Source organism: Solanum dulcamara, chromosome 8 (assembly GCF_947179165.1).
Source record: "Solanum dulcamara chromosome 8, daSolDulc1.2, whole genome shotgun sequence".
NCBI classification, from domain to species: Eukaryota; Viridiplantae; Streptophyta; class Magnoliopsida; order Solanales; family Solanaceae; genus Solanum; species Solanum dulcamara.
Genome location: NC_077244.1, coordinates 76,703,609 through 76,721,872, shown reverse-complemented (window position 1 = coordinate 76,721,872; position 18,264 = coordinate 76,703,609). Strand labels below are relative to the sequence as shown.

General features: G+C 35.4%; 2 protein-coding genes across 2 annotated transcripts; both read right to left on the bottom strand.

Moving 5' to 3' along the window:
• Positions 1-52: 52 nt before the first annotated feature.
• LOC129901354 (transcription factor PCL1-like) lies at positions 53-2,821 on the bottom strand. The gene is made up of 2 exons (XM_055976503.1): positions 1,647-2,821; positions 53-383 (listed from the first exon to the last, which is right to left on the bottom strand). Exon 1 carries the CDS (start codon positions 2,603-2,605, stop codon positions 1,661-1,663), a length of 945 nt encoding a protein of 314 aa, XP_055832478.1. The 5' UTR covers positions 2,606-2,821; the 3' UTR covers positions 53-383; positions 1,647-1,660.
• Positions 2,822-8,927: 6,106 nt separating this feature from the next.
• Positions 8,928-17,942, bottom strand: LOC129898634 (pumilio homolog 2-like). Its single transcript, XM_055973258.1, has 10 exons — positions 16,987-17,942; positions 15,183-15,615; positions 14,123-15,110; positions 13,875-14,016; positions 13,660-13,767; positions 13,105-13,317; positions 12,916-13,026; positions 12,045-12,239; positions 9,469-9,643; positions 8,928-9,375 (listed from the first exon to the last, which is right to left on the bottom strand). Exons 1-10 carry the CDS (start codon positions 17,566-17,568, stop codon positions 9,338-9,340), a joined length of 2,985 nt encoding a protein of 994 aa, XP_055829233.1. The 5' UTR covers positions 17,569-17,942; the 3' UTR covers positions 8,928-9,337.
• Positions 17,943-18,264: the final 322 nt, after the last annotated feature.

Sequence of the window (18,264 nt, the reverse complement as noted above, 5' to 3'; positions counted from 1 at the left end):
AATTTTTTTTAGGAGAAGAGTGAAAGAAGAAGAAGAATATAGGCCCATAGAGTAGGGAAAGAAGTATGAAGTTTCAAATACCCAATATGTAGGGGCTGCTGACAACGTTTTATATTACTGAGTCTGGATCATTGCGGAAATAGAAGGTTCAACACACCCATTACTAGAAAAACGTTACGCCATGTATCCTTCAAAGGACAGGTTGATGTTATACTACAAACAATTTGTTGCTGCTGGACGATACTTCAGGAAAAAGACCACTAACATGCATCGCAAGTATAGATTGAACCAACTGCCTTTCTTCTGTCTAACTCAAATTTGCCCCATATTTTACCAGAGAACAACTCATGATATCTGCCATGATCAAATGACATCTTGCAGGTCTGTACAACAAATGAAGTTACATTGGGAGCAGTTCTATATAAACTAAATGTTCAATAACATAAGTACATGTAATTAGGCATGCCATATAATTTTCCAGTATGCATAGAATGCTGGCTCTGGTCTGTGAAAGCATCTCTGCTCATAAGAAACAGAAAGCCAAGAAAAATGCTTAACATGAATAAATGAAGCTCTCCTATTTACTTAATTTGTCCGTCCATCTTTGTTTGCATCAATTCAAAAGAATGGTAAAGAAGTTGCTCCTAATATTTTACTTTACAGCTGCAGAGCAAGCATATTCACTGACACGATCTGTACTGAGCAAAAATCTCTCAAAATGTTATGACTGAGACCACTTTTGCCAGTCTAACTCCCAGATAAAATGGTGAATGTCCCAAACCCTATACAAAAGTATTCCATTTCAAGTCCTAAAGCCCAAAAATGAAATCTGCAAGCTATTGTAATTTTAAAACCTATTGACAAAAATCTGCAAGCTATCGTAGTAAAGTATTTCAGCTTTATTAAGTTTCACAACATAATACACTAAAAAACCACGAACATGAACAGTACACAAGATCCATGGACTAAGAATAACGGGGCAATCCTATATTGCTTTCTCCCATTTCTAGAAAAATCATGGATTCACCCCCAATTCATACATGAAGAGAGTGATCTGAAGTCCTGAACATAAACATGTAAACCACAGTACTGACCAATACACAAGGAAAAACTGAATTACATATATTATTCCATGAGTTCTTCTATTATGTTTGAAGATCTTTCGAGTTAGGAACCTACAATCAGAATAACAGGAATGCTAGGGAAGTAAGTCTAGCTAGAAACTTGTGTTTCATTGAAAAACTTGAAATTTAGAAAACTTTTAGTTCTAGAGAACTACTAATTTGCTTTAAAAGATAAATGATTCCGTATCGGAACTATAAAGGAGTGGAACCGTTAAAGGACTCATATTGCCAACACAACTAGTTTGGGACTTAGGCATAGTTGATTGTTTGATTACCATATTGATCAATGCAAATTTATTTTCTTTTCTAGGAATGCAAGTTTATATGCTCAAATTCGTAGTCCTAGTTGCAAACCACCCAGTCAAACTTCTGATGAACTTAAATCAGTATTCATCCCTCTACAAGCAATAGTACATAATTGAGTTCGGAATTCTATCCAAAAAAAAATGAGAACTTTTTTCTCAAAAAATGCTCAAATAAACATTTAAGGACTTAGCAGCATGTATAATTAAAGGATCTTACCCCAGCTTCTAGAGCTACTTATCATTCGAAGCAACAGGATGATAGTAACCAAAATTATTTCCAGACCAGTCCCTCTGTTGCGCCATATGATACCGATGATGAAACCCAACTGGCGGTCCACCCCCGTAACCAACGGGCATGCCTATATGTCCTCCGTTTGGCATTCCCATCATTGGCATCGGCACCATTTGTGGTTGGTACGTCATCAGAGCTAGCGTTGCCATGTGGCCATTAGTATTCCGCAGGTGACCACTCTCACCGGACTCACGCATACTCTCTGGCGCAGGTGTGGAAGTAAACAAATGATCAGACGAAGAAGGCCCCTCATTTGGCTGCATTCTCTTCGTATACAATCTATACTTCTGTAAATGACTTGCTACGTTTTCTCTCGTCAATCCTTCCACATTCATAAGCTGCATAATTGTCTTCGGAACAGCTCCTTTGATACCTAAGTGCGCCACCACTTCAATAAAACGCTTGTGTAACTGCGGCGTCCAAACAAGCCTGGGCCGCTTCAGAGTCTTCGCGGAGGAATCATCCCCCAAATTCTCGTTACACTGAGATGAATCAGCCTCTTCAGTGCCTCCGGATTCAACCCGACGAAGCTTCCTCGGGTCGGATCCCTCTCTCGTCAGATCCGTTTCATCTCTTTCAGTAACGGTATCTTCTCTAGTCCTCTCATAGCTGAACGGCTTGAAATTGGAGTTATTCATTGAATCCATATCCTGTGAGTGCCATCTCTGGAGAGACGAAAACGTATTCTGCGAAGCACGATTTACATCGGTCATCGTCTTTGACAATTCCGGCGAGATTCTGAACGCAGCAGCGAGTTCCGCCGGAATTAACTGTAGATTCAACGGTGTGAGATCATCGGCGTCGGGAAGTCCAATCTCCCAGAGAAGTCTTTCATCGTCACCACCACTAGAATCATAGTCGGTGAGCTTCATTTCTTCTCCCATGGTTAACAATATTTGTAACTACGATTTCTCTTAATCCTCCCTGTAAACTAAATCTTCTTCCGGACACCGATCGGTGGAAGATATTCCGGCAAACTTCAGAGTGATGCCGTTGAATGAAAGAAAATGGAGGCGAAGAAGATGAGGTAATGGGAAAGCGATAAAAAGTACAATATCTGATTGCAATGTGGCACTGGTCCAGTACGACTATGTTGCCAGCGTGGATCTTTACCAGATATTTTTGATCCCTTTTCTTTTCGGGTCCTAAAATGCTCATAAACTATTTAAAAATAGAATAATTACGCATTTCATTTATCTTCTACAAATATACATATACTTGTTAAATAATCAGCTTAAGGTGCGGAGCTTAGGTTTTAGTCTCTACTTTATGTAAAACGTATTTACTTTAACTCTTTCTATTTGACCCGTAAACCGATTAATTTAGTCATGAGTGTGTTGAAGAGAGCTCTAACATGCTTTGAAAAACCGAACCGGCAAAATGTGAGATGACTTGTGATTAAGGGGTGAAAGGCCAATTAAGATCAAATATAGCTGATTTTAATGAAATTTAATTCAATAAAGCGTATGACGTTGATGGTCCGAGGTAGAATCAAGTAGAGCATATATGATGCTGAAGTTTATAAGTAGAGCATAATAGACTTTATGGTGTTCTATATTCGAATTCAGAATTCAAATTTTAAAGTTTGAATCTTGAAATTTTAATTATATCACATTAATTACGATAGAGAGATTATTATTTGTTACTCCGTAATTTGAGAAAATTGAGTTCAAGGTGACAAATAAGTTTTCAATTAAAAAAAGGTGATAACTTTAACTGGTCAAAGTCAAATCTTCTACTAATTAGGGATTAAGTTAGGTATGGAGATTAAATGTATTTTTAAAACTTTTAAAACTTTAATAAAAATACAAAAGGAATCCACCCCTTCCCCATTTCAAATTTATTTTCTCTTTATTCTTCTTAGAAATTCTCCTTCTCCGTCTCTTCTTCCGAAAATTGAGAAAATTTCTCAACTTCTTCTTCGTCTCTTCTTATTCTCCATTTTTTTCTTTTTTTCATCGTCGTCCTCTTCTTCGTTCTCGTCATCTTGCTTATCTCGCTGTTAGGGTCTCAAAACTTTTCAAAGGTATAGTTCTTTTTCTTTCTCTCATAGTTAGGATTTTAATTTTTCTTCTGAAAATGATGAGTTAGATTAAAGGAGACAAAAAAGCATATAGATTTCACAAATTTTGTTGTTGCATGTCCTAGTAAATATGTTTTTGGGTTATTTTTATTGTGGTGTGTTTTTAAATATATTGTTGTTTTTTAATTTTCGTCGTTGTACTCTTTATGAGAAAATATGTTGTTCTTGAAGTTGTTTTACTCTTTGAGAGAAAAAATATGTTCTTGTAATTGATGGTGGATTGATGTTGGTGGTTGATTCCTTAAATCTTGTTATGAATAAATGAAAAAGTTTCTAAAGTACTTACAATAACTCCTGAACTACTTACAACAACTGCTTAATTTTCTCTAAGAGTTTAGTGAATCAGTTGCTGAAGTTTCTATACGAGCTCTTCTATAGAAGCTTATAGGAAAATTTATTCCCTGAAAAAGCAGGCCGCAATACTTAATAAGGTCTAGATCCAATGTTGAAGCCGAATGCAATGGCATTCAACAACTCAACCAGAACGGCAGAGATTCTTAAATTTACCAGGAATTCCGCTTTCATTTTACTGACGAACACTTCTCACACGTTTGAACCAAAACCCTGAGGCGAGCATCGTCGCAGATTTCGGTAGTAGTGCTTTCAGGGTTTATACCAAATCGACCGTAGAGAGAATTCATTAGTATCTAGTAGACGTAATCCATCGCTACATTCCCTTCTTTCTTCGCCTCTTTCCTCTTCTCCGAGAGAGAGCTAACAAAGTCTTTAAATGGGTAAGTCATTGTTTCACTGAACTGTAGTAAATTAAATATGAAAAAGAACATAGATTTCTTGAATTGTTCATTTAGTAATGTGTTCTTAATATGTTGTTCTTGGTTGTTGTTGTACTCTTTGTGAGAAAAAAATATTCTCTTATAGTTGGTGTTGATGTTTGGTTGATATTCTAGTATTGAGTTTGAAAAATGTGCATATGTTGTAACAACCTTAGAATTTGTTGTGAATAGATGAAGCAACTGTTGAAATTGTTACAGCAGATCTGCCTAATTGCTAAATTTGTTGCAACAACTGTTGAAATATGTATAACAACTACTTAAGTCTATGATACAACTGTTGTTTAATCAATTTCAGAATTTGCTGCAACAATTGTTTAATCAACTTCAGCAATTAATTCATTTTCCTCTTTATTTAAAATGATTGATTAAATTAATAGATTATTTCTATTTATCTCAGGTGTGTAGATTAAATCGCTGAAACTAAAAGAAAAAAATTATAGAGATGATGCTCTTACTAGAAGCTCAAAAAAAAAAGCAAAGTAGTATACAAAAAGAGGTTGAAGAACAACAAAATAAAGTCATTGATGAAACATAATTGACTAATATTGCTAAGCATGTCATTACTGATGGTAAAATAGTATAAAAGCCTAGACAACTAGATCAAAATTTGGAGCAACCTAGAGAAGAAGAAGAAGAAGAAGAATATGAAAAAGAAATGATTCTTCCAAAGATGTATATGATTCTCAAGTTGCTGATAATTCGAAAAAAAACTAAAAATAATGGGGAGGGTAGAGAGGCTTCAAAAGATGAAGATGAGGATAAGAATAGAGAAAATGAAGTTAGACAAAAAAAACATCATGATAAACTTGTACTGGAGTCTCCACCAGCCAGTCCTTCTGTCTCTAGTCCTTCAGTTGCTAGTTCTTCAACTTCTAGTCCTTTAGTTGACAGATATTCCGCAGCCAATCCTTTTGTTGCCTGTCTTACAATTGCTAGCCCTTCAGCTGCCGGTCCTTCAATTGTCGGTCATTCAGTTGCTAGTCCTTCTGCTGCCGATTTTTCAATCGAATTTGTCAAGTCTATCAGTTATTTATCTTATGACTTTGAAAAATCTATGGATACCCATCCAGATATGATAAGTGATTTTGTGGTAAGATTAGAATTGGAAAAATCATTTAATGGTTTTAGAGAAATATTGCAGAATCAAAATTTGAAAAAATTCTTCAAGTCTACGGTGCTTGAAAAACATCTAGACCTAGATGAGAGTGTGAATGCTCAATTTCAAATGAAGTTGGTATTTCCACTTCTTCGACGCTGGATTAAAAGTGAGAGAACAGATGAGCTTTGGATAAATTGTTGTGGCATGCATGTTTGCTTTGGCATTAAAGAGTTCGCCATTGTAACTAATTTGAACTTCCATCTACCTCATCATTATGTCGCCAAGTCAACCAAGGTAGACAGAAGATATAAAAAAGTTGTTGATGCAATGAAAAAGAAACATTGCAAATGAAAGGAGTTGCTTGAGTTTTTAAGTCTAAGAAAATTTTAAAAAGTGTGAAAAGTCACAATTTTTAGTTTTTGTGTACATTGTATTCTCTATGGTAAAGATCTGAATACAAATGATCGATAGGAATATATTATTTAAATTGATTATTTGAAATATGTAAATAGTGATTATTTTGTAGCAAATATTGATAACATGAAGATAGCATTTTGATAAATATGTAAGTATTTTAACTGTTTTATAAAAATTTACATCATATATTGACTTTATTATTCAAAACATGGGAACGATAACTACTCACAACTCTAAAAGTAGTCATGTTCTTTAATAATATTGCTTACAAACTACTACTAACAACATTGTTTTTTATAAATGTACCTCGTGTGAATCATAAATAAAATATAGACATACTTTTTTATTTTTAGGAAAATAAACACGTAGAAAAGTATAAAAGATAAAAAGATTTTGAGTCTTTTCCTTTACATTTTTTTATTTTATTTTTTTGACTTCTTTTAAATGTTTTACAAAAATAAAATTATGATAGTACCCAAATTCTACTCTAACAAAGAAAAAAAAAGAGTTGAAATCCATTGCTTCCTTTACATTCCTATTAAGGAATTTTTTTTGTAGCTTCACCTCTAATAATTATGCAAGACTCAAAATTAATGAAAAACATACAACTAAGTGTTAATCTAATTCATTTGTAGTTGAAGAACAAAAACATATTTTAAATATTAAAATTAGGATAAGAAAAAGTGAGGTTACATCTCTACTTATTTATTTATTTTCCTTACTTTTGGGGATTTTTCTCTATTTCTCTCTCATTTATGTGTTATGCTAAAAAACCAAAAAAATCACTTCTTTAACATTATTACTTATATTAAATATGTAATGCTTAAGAGTCATTTTTACAATGTAAATCTTAATGGTCTATATTTTTATTACTCTAAAAACCTTTTATTATCATAATTCCTAAAATAATTCATAATTATATTACATTATTTAATATTTCGTATTGTAATCCTATAAATAGAGATATTGTAAAAAGAAATGAATGATTGCCTTTTTAAATTATTATACTTCCAACGCTTATTATATTCATGTTTTAGTTTGATTTTTTTTAACCCCCCATTTTTGGAGGATTTATAGTGTTTCCACACTTCCCCTCCAGTGTGACTCGAACCCAGGACCTACCGATCGTGGGTGGAGGTGCTTAACCAACTGAGCAAGCCTCACTTGTCGTTTTAGTTTGATTTGAAGAATTAGATGAAGGCTATTGAATTGTGATCGATTTATGGAAGTAGATGTCTTGAACAACTCGGAAGATTATGCATTGGATTCGTATTTTCTTCTTCTATTTTTTAAAGATTTATAAAATTATAACAATAATATTGTAAACACATCTTCTATCTATATAATATTTTAGAAAATTATTAGTATCTTATAATCTTTTATAACAGCGTGAAATACGGCCAAATTCACTAGTATTAGTATAAAGAAACTGTATCTGTTAGCGTCATGGTGCTCGTAGCTCCAACATACGATAAATATTAAAGTTACTACTATTTGGTTTTTCTAATATACCACCTACTTTTATTGTACTTTGTTATGTATTTTACATTTTAAAGAATTGACCTCAGCTATATTATATATATAAAAAGCTACTCATATTATCCAGAATCAACTCTCTTATTTATTTTACTATATTTTTAACAATATATTTAACGTCCAATGTTCACAATGCACTCAATTCCTCCTATAAAATAACTACAAGTTGGCCGAATACTTCCAATTTACTGTGTAAAAAAAACTGTAATGACGATTGACGAAGCTTACGAGTAGTTAGTGGACAGACGTACCATCCTGCTTTTTATATTGTTAAATTTTTACCATTATTTTTTGTGAAAAATGAAGAGAAATCTATTTACCCAAGTTCTGAATAAAATAATTCAAACCTTTATAATAATATTTTTGACCCTACAAAACTAAAACTGTGACGATGTACATAATTTTGGAACTACTATGAATATCAAAACTAATTTACAGATCTAACTGTAATTAAAATATAAACGAGACCTGGTCAAATAATTGTTGTCATTTCATAAGTACATAGAATTTATTGGTTTAAGATAAAAAGATTGCCGAATGAAAACTCAGAATTTGTAAGACTAAATAGTTAGAAGTAGTTTCATTATTTCGTATAGACAAGTAATCCCATCACTTTAATACATCTCATAGTATTGTTACTGCTTATCCCACTAATTAAACGCGAAATAAAATAATCTCGCATACATTTACACACATCTTAGTTAGATCATAATAACACGCATTGATCTATAGTGCATTATGAATTAGTTATTTGCTATGTATTCATCTTACACATCCAATCAACTACACCTCAATTCCAAACAAACATATATAATAATTTCTCCCTAAAATTATCAACTACTACTTACTCACATATAATCACTGTTTTTAAGAATTGTTAAAGACAATTTAGAGACTCAAAAACTAGAGATGCTTTCTAATCTCCCCACACGACTCCACCCTAGCATTTATACGTCTTCAACCTACTCTGGAACTAGTACCAGTACACACTGGGACTGAGACACGGTCCGAACTCCCACGGGGGGCACAGTAAACAACAATAACTAAACCTTAATTCAAACAAATTTGAACAAAGGGTCAATCGAAAAAACAATCATTCTACCTCACTATGGATAAGGTCTGCATACGTACATCTCACCCACCCAAACCCCAACTTGTAGGATTATACTAGGTATGTTATTGTTATTGTAGTGACTTCATAAGCCAACACAAGCAAACATAGCAAATATAATCAGAATCTAACAGCAGTAAAGTTGCAAGGGGAGCAAACATAAGTATATAAGAAAATGAGACATACTTGGCCATGATAGAACATTGTCAATACCATACATAAAAATTCTGGCTTCACCTAAAACATCAACTCTCCACATGGCGACATTTTGTAGTCTCATCGATATAAAAACTACCTCACCTTTTTATCATTTATACATCGTTTAGAGACTTGATTTTCCTCTGCGTGGCTATCAGGAATATTTGACATCCGAGCCTCAGCATACCTGATCCTATGTATAAACGTCCAACTACACAATATACAGTTCTCTAGTACAAGCAACAACTTTATTTGCAATCAGCTCATACTGCCCTCAAAGAGAGTTCTAGAGCCAGAGCACAAGATACGGGAGAAAATAAAGGAAGAGAGGTAGCTCAAACTAGCCTCGGTCAGCTGTACAACTTTTTTTCCTATTAGCTAAGCAAGATTTGGAGACTGAGCAGCAATTCTTCGTTCTGCAACATTCAGAAAAGCAAAGCATTCAGTATCATCATAATAACAACTAGATAGCAAAGTTCCAGTCAAATGCAAGCAGAAGAGCGGCTTACCTCCAGCTGCAACAAGTTTCTCAACACGAGCAACAATGTGCTTTCCATAAGTGTATTTCTTTAGAGCATTCAAGTGAACCTTAATTCTAGAAAGGATCAGCTCACGTTGCTGATCACTGCACGTTTCCAAAACTTTCTGTACAACATAATTTGCAAACTGATCTTTCATCATTGCCTGGTAAAAAAGAAAGAAAAATGAGAAAATAACACAAATAGAAAAGAACTACGACATCCACATTAAAATATAGTCAATCAGCGACAGACGTGAAATGCAAAACCAAGGCTTGCAGACTTGGAAAGTGAGGCCTTAATTTACTATCATAACGAGTGGAAACAAGAAGAGAAGGGAGAGATGGAGATTAGCAAGTCAAACCAGTTTTAAGGGAAAATGCAGACTTGATAAAGTGAAGCCACAAAATGGTTAATTTAAGTGATATGCAATTGTCAATCCAAGGAGAGAAGTAATAACACATTAGATGCCATAGATAGGCACGAGTCTCTGATGCAAAAGCGGATGAGATTTTGAAAGATATCATGGAGAGGAGAGTTATAAGGCTTCCGGTGGCAATTAAGGTAAACCATGTTTGGCTAAGAGCTACATGATACCAATAAGTATTTCCCTTCTTTTAAGCCATGAAAACTAACCGATTACTTGCAGAATTTTATCAATCACCTGATCCTGGAACAATGGAAAGTGGATCAAGAATGGCTACATGAAGTACCACCAGAAAAGGAAACATAATATCTTTGTATTGATTTTGTCATCTTCAAGAACCAAATGACAATGATTCGGACAACACATAGTAAATCATAATTACTGTCAATTCTAGCTACAAAGTCAACAGTCTATACAGAGTATACTTTGAAACATTCACTGGTCATGGATTAATTTTTTTTGGAAAACACAAGCACCTTACAAAGTGGAGTCTTCTTATGGTTGGTGGACAAAGAGGCTTGTTTAACATAGGAGACCATCAACAAAGAGGTTTCCAGTTGAGCAGCAGGCACCACTTATGTGGAAAAGATTATAGTATTAGGTTATTAGACACCTCTTCATTCACAGTAAGGTGATTGCCTTGCTAGGCTTAGTTTTCTCAACATAGTGGGCATTCGATGAGTGATGTTCAAAACCTCAACTCGGTTGTTGAAATATCGGCACAGAAAGAGAAGGAAAAGGGAAAATAGTTTGGTGGAGCACTATTCCATCTTGCATATGGACAGTGTGAAATCAAAAGGAATGCACCATATTTTGAAGACAAAATTAATTCCATATAACAAATCACGCATAATTGCACAGGTTTGTTTTTGGTTTGGTGTAAGGAGGAACTTGTAAATGAAACAGAATCTACAGCTACCCTCTTAGAATCCCTACAAGATTATATTAGGGTTCTTTTGGTTTTTGCTTACTTGTAGTTCTGACATTTTTAGTGCATCATATAATAATATATTTACCTTTCTCAAAGAAGAATGATGAATGGCCTTATCTTTAACTACTTCCTGCCCTTGGGAAAAGAAATTTCGATAGAGAATATTTCATTTTAAATTGAAGTCATACCACCCTAAACAACTTTCTAGCTGCCACTTTTACAGAACTGAGTAGTTATCAACAAGGTCCTGCTGATACCTTCATACTCAAATTCAGAAAGGCAAAAAGGCTTCTGGCCACTGTTCAATTCTAGACTTCCTCAAGGTCCAGTTAAGAGGAAAAATGACTGAACACTATAACATAGTTTCTGTGAGCACCTTGTATATTTTTTTTTTGACATAGGTAACATTGTGAGTACCTTGTATATTAAAGTATTTTCCTGCCTATTCTCATACCTACTGTTTTGTTCTAAGATTCCAATTCTATTTTGATGAAGAAGATTCCAATTCTTCCAATTCCTATTATTCTACAAAAAAATCAGATATCCAATCAAGCTCTCCAATCTAGTTTAAGGTTACATCAGTAGACAATACAGTAATACTAAGGTATGGTAGAGATAAGACAGTTATCCTATGAGACCTAACCAACACTAGAGATGTCAAGGTGCATAACAGATCAATATGAACATTATAAGCTGTCTCATATAATTATTAGTTGTTACTGATACCTTATTCTATTACCCGAGCTCTGTTATCTCAATAAGTACACAGGAGCCAAATCATCGGCAGTGTGAGTTAATAGGTTGTTACAAGATTGCTACAACAATAAGGGACCATTGAAAAGACCGTATAAATGTCACGTCTTCACCAATTCTCTAGGTATGTACATCCTAAACTGCAAGTACCAAAATATAGTGGAATTTTGGGAATATTGGTGTTTTTGACCAGATACAAAAGTTAAATTTCACAAAAAAAGAAAAATAGAAAACACCCAATCTCTATTATATCGAGGGTTGGAAGTTTTATACCCCATTCCCAAACTCTGATGAGGATATCTCAACATTACATAGATCCAAGTAAAACAAATGAGGGACGGTTAAAAATGTTAAAAGGTCCAGTACAAGGAAGTATAGAATAATGAGAACCTAATAATTACACAACAATATTATACTTGAAACTAAGACTAGAAATAAAATAAAGCTTAGACAAACCTGAAGAGGTTCATTTTCGTCAGTCGTACCAAGCATCTCATCCACCAGGAGCTGCCTTTCGCTGGCACCACCAAAAGCTAAACACTTCTCAACAACATTAGAGGCAAACTTCTGCTGGCTCATTTGCACAATCTTCCCAGCTAGTTCCTTAATAATAGCAGAACGCTCGTGTGGCTTTCCATGCTCCAGTACATGCTGCCAGTGTTGCATTTAAAATAAAAACGGGGGAGGGTGGGGGGTATCTCAGCAATGGATTAGAAAATATCTTCAAAGAAACATGTGTTCTAAAGAACATAGCATGGTTGGATTCCAAAAATTGAAATGGGAAAAGAGAGCTTTTTCCCTCACAGCGAGCCTATAACAAGTCCTTTAGCTAGAAACATTAACAAAGGGGAGCAAGAAACGAAGGTTAATGATGTATGGAAGATGGATTGACAATAACTTTGATCTAAGATCCACATTTGCCTTTATACAGAAAACATATTTGGCGCCAATAACGAAGCTAGGGAAATGTTGACGGTAATTAAGGTTTCCACACCCTTCCAACACTGCTATAGTCGGATTTCATGAACGTACCTAATTAGTTCTCCTTTTAGGTATTTATTAATGGGGACAACATTGTCTCACACATAAATAAAAGACATATTCATTGGAAAATCAAATCAAAATGTGCAATACTACAGATCTAGAACAAGTGACTGCCCATATTCTATTTCCGCATCAAATTTATGAAACAGATGCATTGTGTTCCATAATATGTTGTCAAGGATATGAGAAGGAAAACAGGATACAACACAATAGTAAATTATATTTTTGTTGAGTAGCATGATACAAGAGCAAAGCATGCAGGTTATTTCAGAAAAGCACATACCTGAATAACATAATTACCATATTGATCTTGAGCCAACATGCTAACAGATCCCAGAATTTCTTCCATCACTTTACTTTGTGTAATCTCATCACAGCAGTGTTCCAATACTCTCTGACAGATGAAAAAAATATTTCAAAATAAACCTCAAATGATTCTGATGAATGACGTTACTGCACATTACTCATCTACCTGAATTACACGACAGCCATATGGATGGGTGGAGAGATTAACAACTTGACCAAAAAATGTAGAGACGATGAATTGAATGTGTTCTTCTGGTACACATTCAATACACTTCTGGACGACATGATTCCCATTCTGATCTCGTACACAACGCATGACATGACCATCGAGCTCCTCAACCATTTTTATCTTCTGGTCCACATCTACCACTTCTATCGCCTGCAAGTGAACCAATATTTTGATTGAGCAAAGCTTTGAACTCACAGAGATCATATAGTTGGAAAGCAGCTCATAATCAGCCAATTAGTTAGAATTCTTTAACTCCTAAGAAGCTATATCACACATCAGGGTCACTGGCAGAGAAAATATAAATCTCCAGCAATTACATAACATTATTGCATAAATATTTAAATTACTTCTGAGCTATTTTTCTTGTTGGGATAAATATCTTTTGAACCAAAGATACAACGGAAACAAGTCTGCATAACAATTTTATAATTCAATTCTGTGAAACAACGGAAACAAGTCTGCATAATAATTTTATAATTCAGTTCTTTGAACCTTCTGTATCACGCGGCAACCATACATCTGAAGACTCAGTGTTAATACATGGCTAAAGAGCTTGCTAGCCAATTCTCTCCTCTGAGATGCCATTCCATGTTCAAAAAACTGAAAAGGATGTTTCAGAGTAAGTCTAAGCAAAACACTCTAGAGAGCACAATACAGTGGAACATCATCCACCTCCCACTCCACACTGAAACCAAAGTTACACATACCTTCTGGATTACGTAATTACCAAAAACATCAGTCATCAAAGTAAGAGCATGGGGAATAATTTCCTGGAAAACCATGTTTTTCTCCTCAGGGGTGGCAGTTTCCAGTTTTTGTTGGATGAAGCGGCTACCATACTGATCCGCACTGATTGTATATGATATAAAGAATTCCAGAATCATTTCCGATCAATTTACTAATAAAAAAGAACAATTCTACGTTAAAAAAACGCACGAAAAAATTCACTAAATACCTGAACTCGACAACGTGACCAGCAATTTCTAAAAGCTCAAAACACCTGGTCTTATTACTCTTGAATTCTTCCAACAGAGAGGAAGCAAAGCTGTTTTCCATGTTATCCAAGTGCCATGATCCTATTACACCTGATGTCATGTTTCTCATTGCACCAGGGAACCTCATATTATAATCACTGTGCCGCATTGGACTACTAGGACCAACTGGAGAGTTTGGAACGACAGGACTTGCCAAGGGACTTCCAGGATATGATAAACCGACTCCAAATGCAGGATTACCATAATAGCCATGATGACTTGAACCACTACCTTTACCGCTGAGTGGAACACCATATTGTGATTTCGGAGACAGTGCATTACCAAGATAAGCTTTCTGAAGCAAGTCCACATAGGAATTGCCCATGTAGTTCCTATCCATCGAAGGATCATTAAGTGTGGCGACCTGTGCAACATATTCAGCTGTCAAGTACTGAAGATACATAGGATCCATGAAGGATGCCTGTAAAGAACTCCCAGACATTTGATTTCCCATTCTGCCAAGATTCTGGTCTGAGACCCCAGAGTTCAAATGAGATGCCCCTAGCATTCGAGAGTCCAATCCAGGTAGAGCCATCCCAGACGCAGCAGCAGCAGTTTCAAACAAAGGAGGAAGATTATAGTTGCCAAGATGGCTGGTCACTGGATTGACAGAATGACTACCTAAACCATAATTGGAAGGACTATCCACATGCGGATATTGAGAAAGTACACCACCTCCACCATTCAGTGTGGAAGTTTGAGATCCTTTCACGTAAGAATTATTAGAGGCAACCGCAGATCTGTGCAGATCCTCTTGGAAGTTAGAACTGTTAAGGTCTGCCCGTCCACCATTGCCCGCACCAGTGTCAATATATGGTCCCTTTGCAGAGTGAGATTTACACGACATATTAAACTGGGCAGATTCTGATCTCTTTAGATATGCATGCTGCTGAGCGTTATTCTGACTACCTGTTAAATTGTAAGAATATTATTTGTAACAAGCATTGTGCACAATCTGAGAAAGATATATATCTAACATACCATTTGAAAGATTCATGCTAGACAAAGCAGCAAGCAGATCCGCAGACTCGGCGGTGTGAGAGACACCATTAAATGAATTTGGACTATTAACGCTCCTCTTCTCAGAAGTGACTACCCTTCCTCCACCGATAGGAGTGAGGGAAGGGCTAGGAGCCCTAGGAATGCGCTGGGGATCAGGAGTAGTGCTTCTTGATAAGGAAGTCCCCAAAGCAGCAGCATATGAAAAAGAAGTAGGCGCCCCAACATGTTGACCAGCAGATGAGCCTTGTCCGTTAGATACTGACCTTAAAGGATCTGAAGTTGAAAACTCATGACGAAGATGAGACAGCTCAGCTTCTGCTGAACCCAAGTTATCACTACTTTCATCAAAAGCATTACGGCTAGCTGGTCGTGAAGGGGGACCAGGAGCAGGAGACACACGGCTCAAGTCATCCTGGAAGTAACATGTTTTATAACCCATCAGAATGGTCATTTAAAAAAAAAAATTGACAAGCTGTAACACTTTCTATTGGAGAAACCTAAAGGTGTTTTTCACCTTGCAGCTAGAAGATTATGCTACATAATAGATATCATTAACGATTTATTACATCGGTTGGATCTCAAAGTTTTAAAAAACGGAAGAAAAATTAAAAGAGACATCTATACCAGCATAAGAATGGCATATTAAAAAGAATCAGATGACAAGCAGCAAACAGTTGAAATTTAAAATGTATACTTTCCTAGATTTCATTTCATTTTAAAAGGTATACTTTCCTAGATTCAGTGCAATTACCAAGACTTCCTTATATACAGGACAAAAACTCCTGTTATATACAGAGGTAAATAAATCCCAGAAAGAGAGGAATAGAGATCACACATATCACCAAGCTCAAAACAAGATGCAAAAATAGGAAGGGCACAACATGACCGGATGTAATTGCAGAAAGAGCACGGAACACTTCCGCTGTTTAGCCAGTAAAGTTAGGAGAAAATCACCAAACACACTACACCAAAAATGATTTTTAGCGGCAATTAATTAACGACAATAGCTTAATTGCCACTAAAAATGTCTTTTTAGAGGCAATTAACACTCTTTGTATATGTCGTTAAAGCCTATAGCGACATTGGATCTGCTGGTAAAAGATTAATGCTGGTAAAAGTTTTAGCACTCTTTGTTAATGTGCATATTTATTGCCGCTAAAAGTTGTTTTTGTTGTAGTGACAGCTACTTATGTTTTTCTCCAGGGGGGCTCGATTTTGGGAAAGCACAGAGGTCTTAAAATATTGAGTTAAAAACTCAATCCAAGCAGATGGAGTAAAAGTGAAATCAGCATGACTGGACCAAATCTTAATCAAAAGAAACATCAACTAATCATTCCACTTATTCCTTGGTCAATTTAGACAAAATATACTATTGGTACGCGGATGAAACAAATATATAATAAAAGCTTGGCATGTTCATATACCCACTAAGCAATGGATGCAGTCATGGTTTTCAAGTTATCACTTGTTACACTATTTTGTGTTAATAATGCCAGTGCAAAAAACAGTATCATCTAGGGAATATACTATACTCATTTTTGCAATTATATGTAAAAAGTAGTTTAACAAATTTGGAATCTCAAATCATGCCTAAATACCTCCAGAAAACCTGTAGACTGCTGTTTCCTTCTATTCCAAAAACATACAGCTTTGGCCAGTAATATTAACAAGATTGATTCTCACAGAAAAAATCCTAGTATTTAAAGCATTTGATACCTCAATATGGAAGAAACATCCATTAATCAAAGCTCAAATTGAAACTAACAAAGTTTCATGTGTGCACCTGAAATATTTCAGCAATGCTCTTCTGTTTACCACCTAGTCCTAGTCCTGGCAACCCAATCAGCCCATCACCACCCCACTCTACTGAACCCTGCAATTTGCCTGACTCATTCTCGTTCTCAGCTTTTTTCGAGTTAAACCCTGGAGGCATAGCAAAGAGTGACCTCCCACTACTACTCCCATTATCATTCTTGTTCACCTTCCTCCTATCCCCAATTGCAGAACTCCCTCCTCCTTGCATCCTCTGTGCAAACCTCCAATCCTCCTTAGACAACAGTGGTGGAGGCAACCTAGGGTTAAGATTAACATTCGCGTAATAGTAAGATAAGTAAGCAGGATCAGACCTAAGCTCTTCTTCAGACATGAACCCATTATTGTTAAACAACCCACCTACTGCATTTAAAGAACCCTCAATAGTAGGTGGAGCTGACCCACTTCTATACAAATTCAGCTCCTTTTCATGATCATCAGCTTCTTGTCGCCTCTGTTCACGAAGTAACATTCCTATCTCTTTCTCAAACTCATCTCCAAACGAATTCTCATTGTTTCCAAGCATTGGACTTGGACCAAATTCAGATAGCATCTTTCACAAAAACTTAAACACTTAATAGTACTCCACTCATCACCACAACAAAATATAATTAATACCAACAAACCCTAACAACCCAAGAAAGCTAAAAAGATCAAAACTTTATGATACGAACACCAAAACACAAAAACCCCACATGCCAAAACTTGAAAATCAAAGATTTAATTCAAGAAAAATCCAATCTTTGATCACATAACTCCATGAAAGTTATGTATAAACATTGAGATTATGAAAGCGGTGGTAAAGTGTTTGGGGGGATTTTATTGAATATGTAGTGGGAGAGAGAGAGAGATAAAAGGGAGAAAGTGAGAGAGGAAGAAAAATTCAATCTTTGCGGCGAATTGTAGTTTATAAGATAGTTTTAGGGTTTTGTTTTTCAACAGCTACACAAGATTAATTTATTTTTTTTACTACATGGGAATGGGAGTATATAATAAAATTAGTTCACTTATAACAAATTAAAAATTAAATTAAATTACCTTTCCTTAATTAAAGGGACTTAATTGACCAAGTGAAAAAAAGAAAATACATGTTGAGAGTGCAGGACAATGATTTTGTCTACCTGGTGTTCTTGTAGAAGAATCTGAAGATGACACGTGTACACTGTAGATTCGTAACAATTCCAATCGGTCCTCCTTGTGTTTTAACCAAACAGTGCCTTAACCAGTTAAAATCTAACAAATGGCTTCT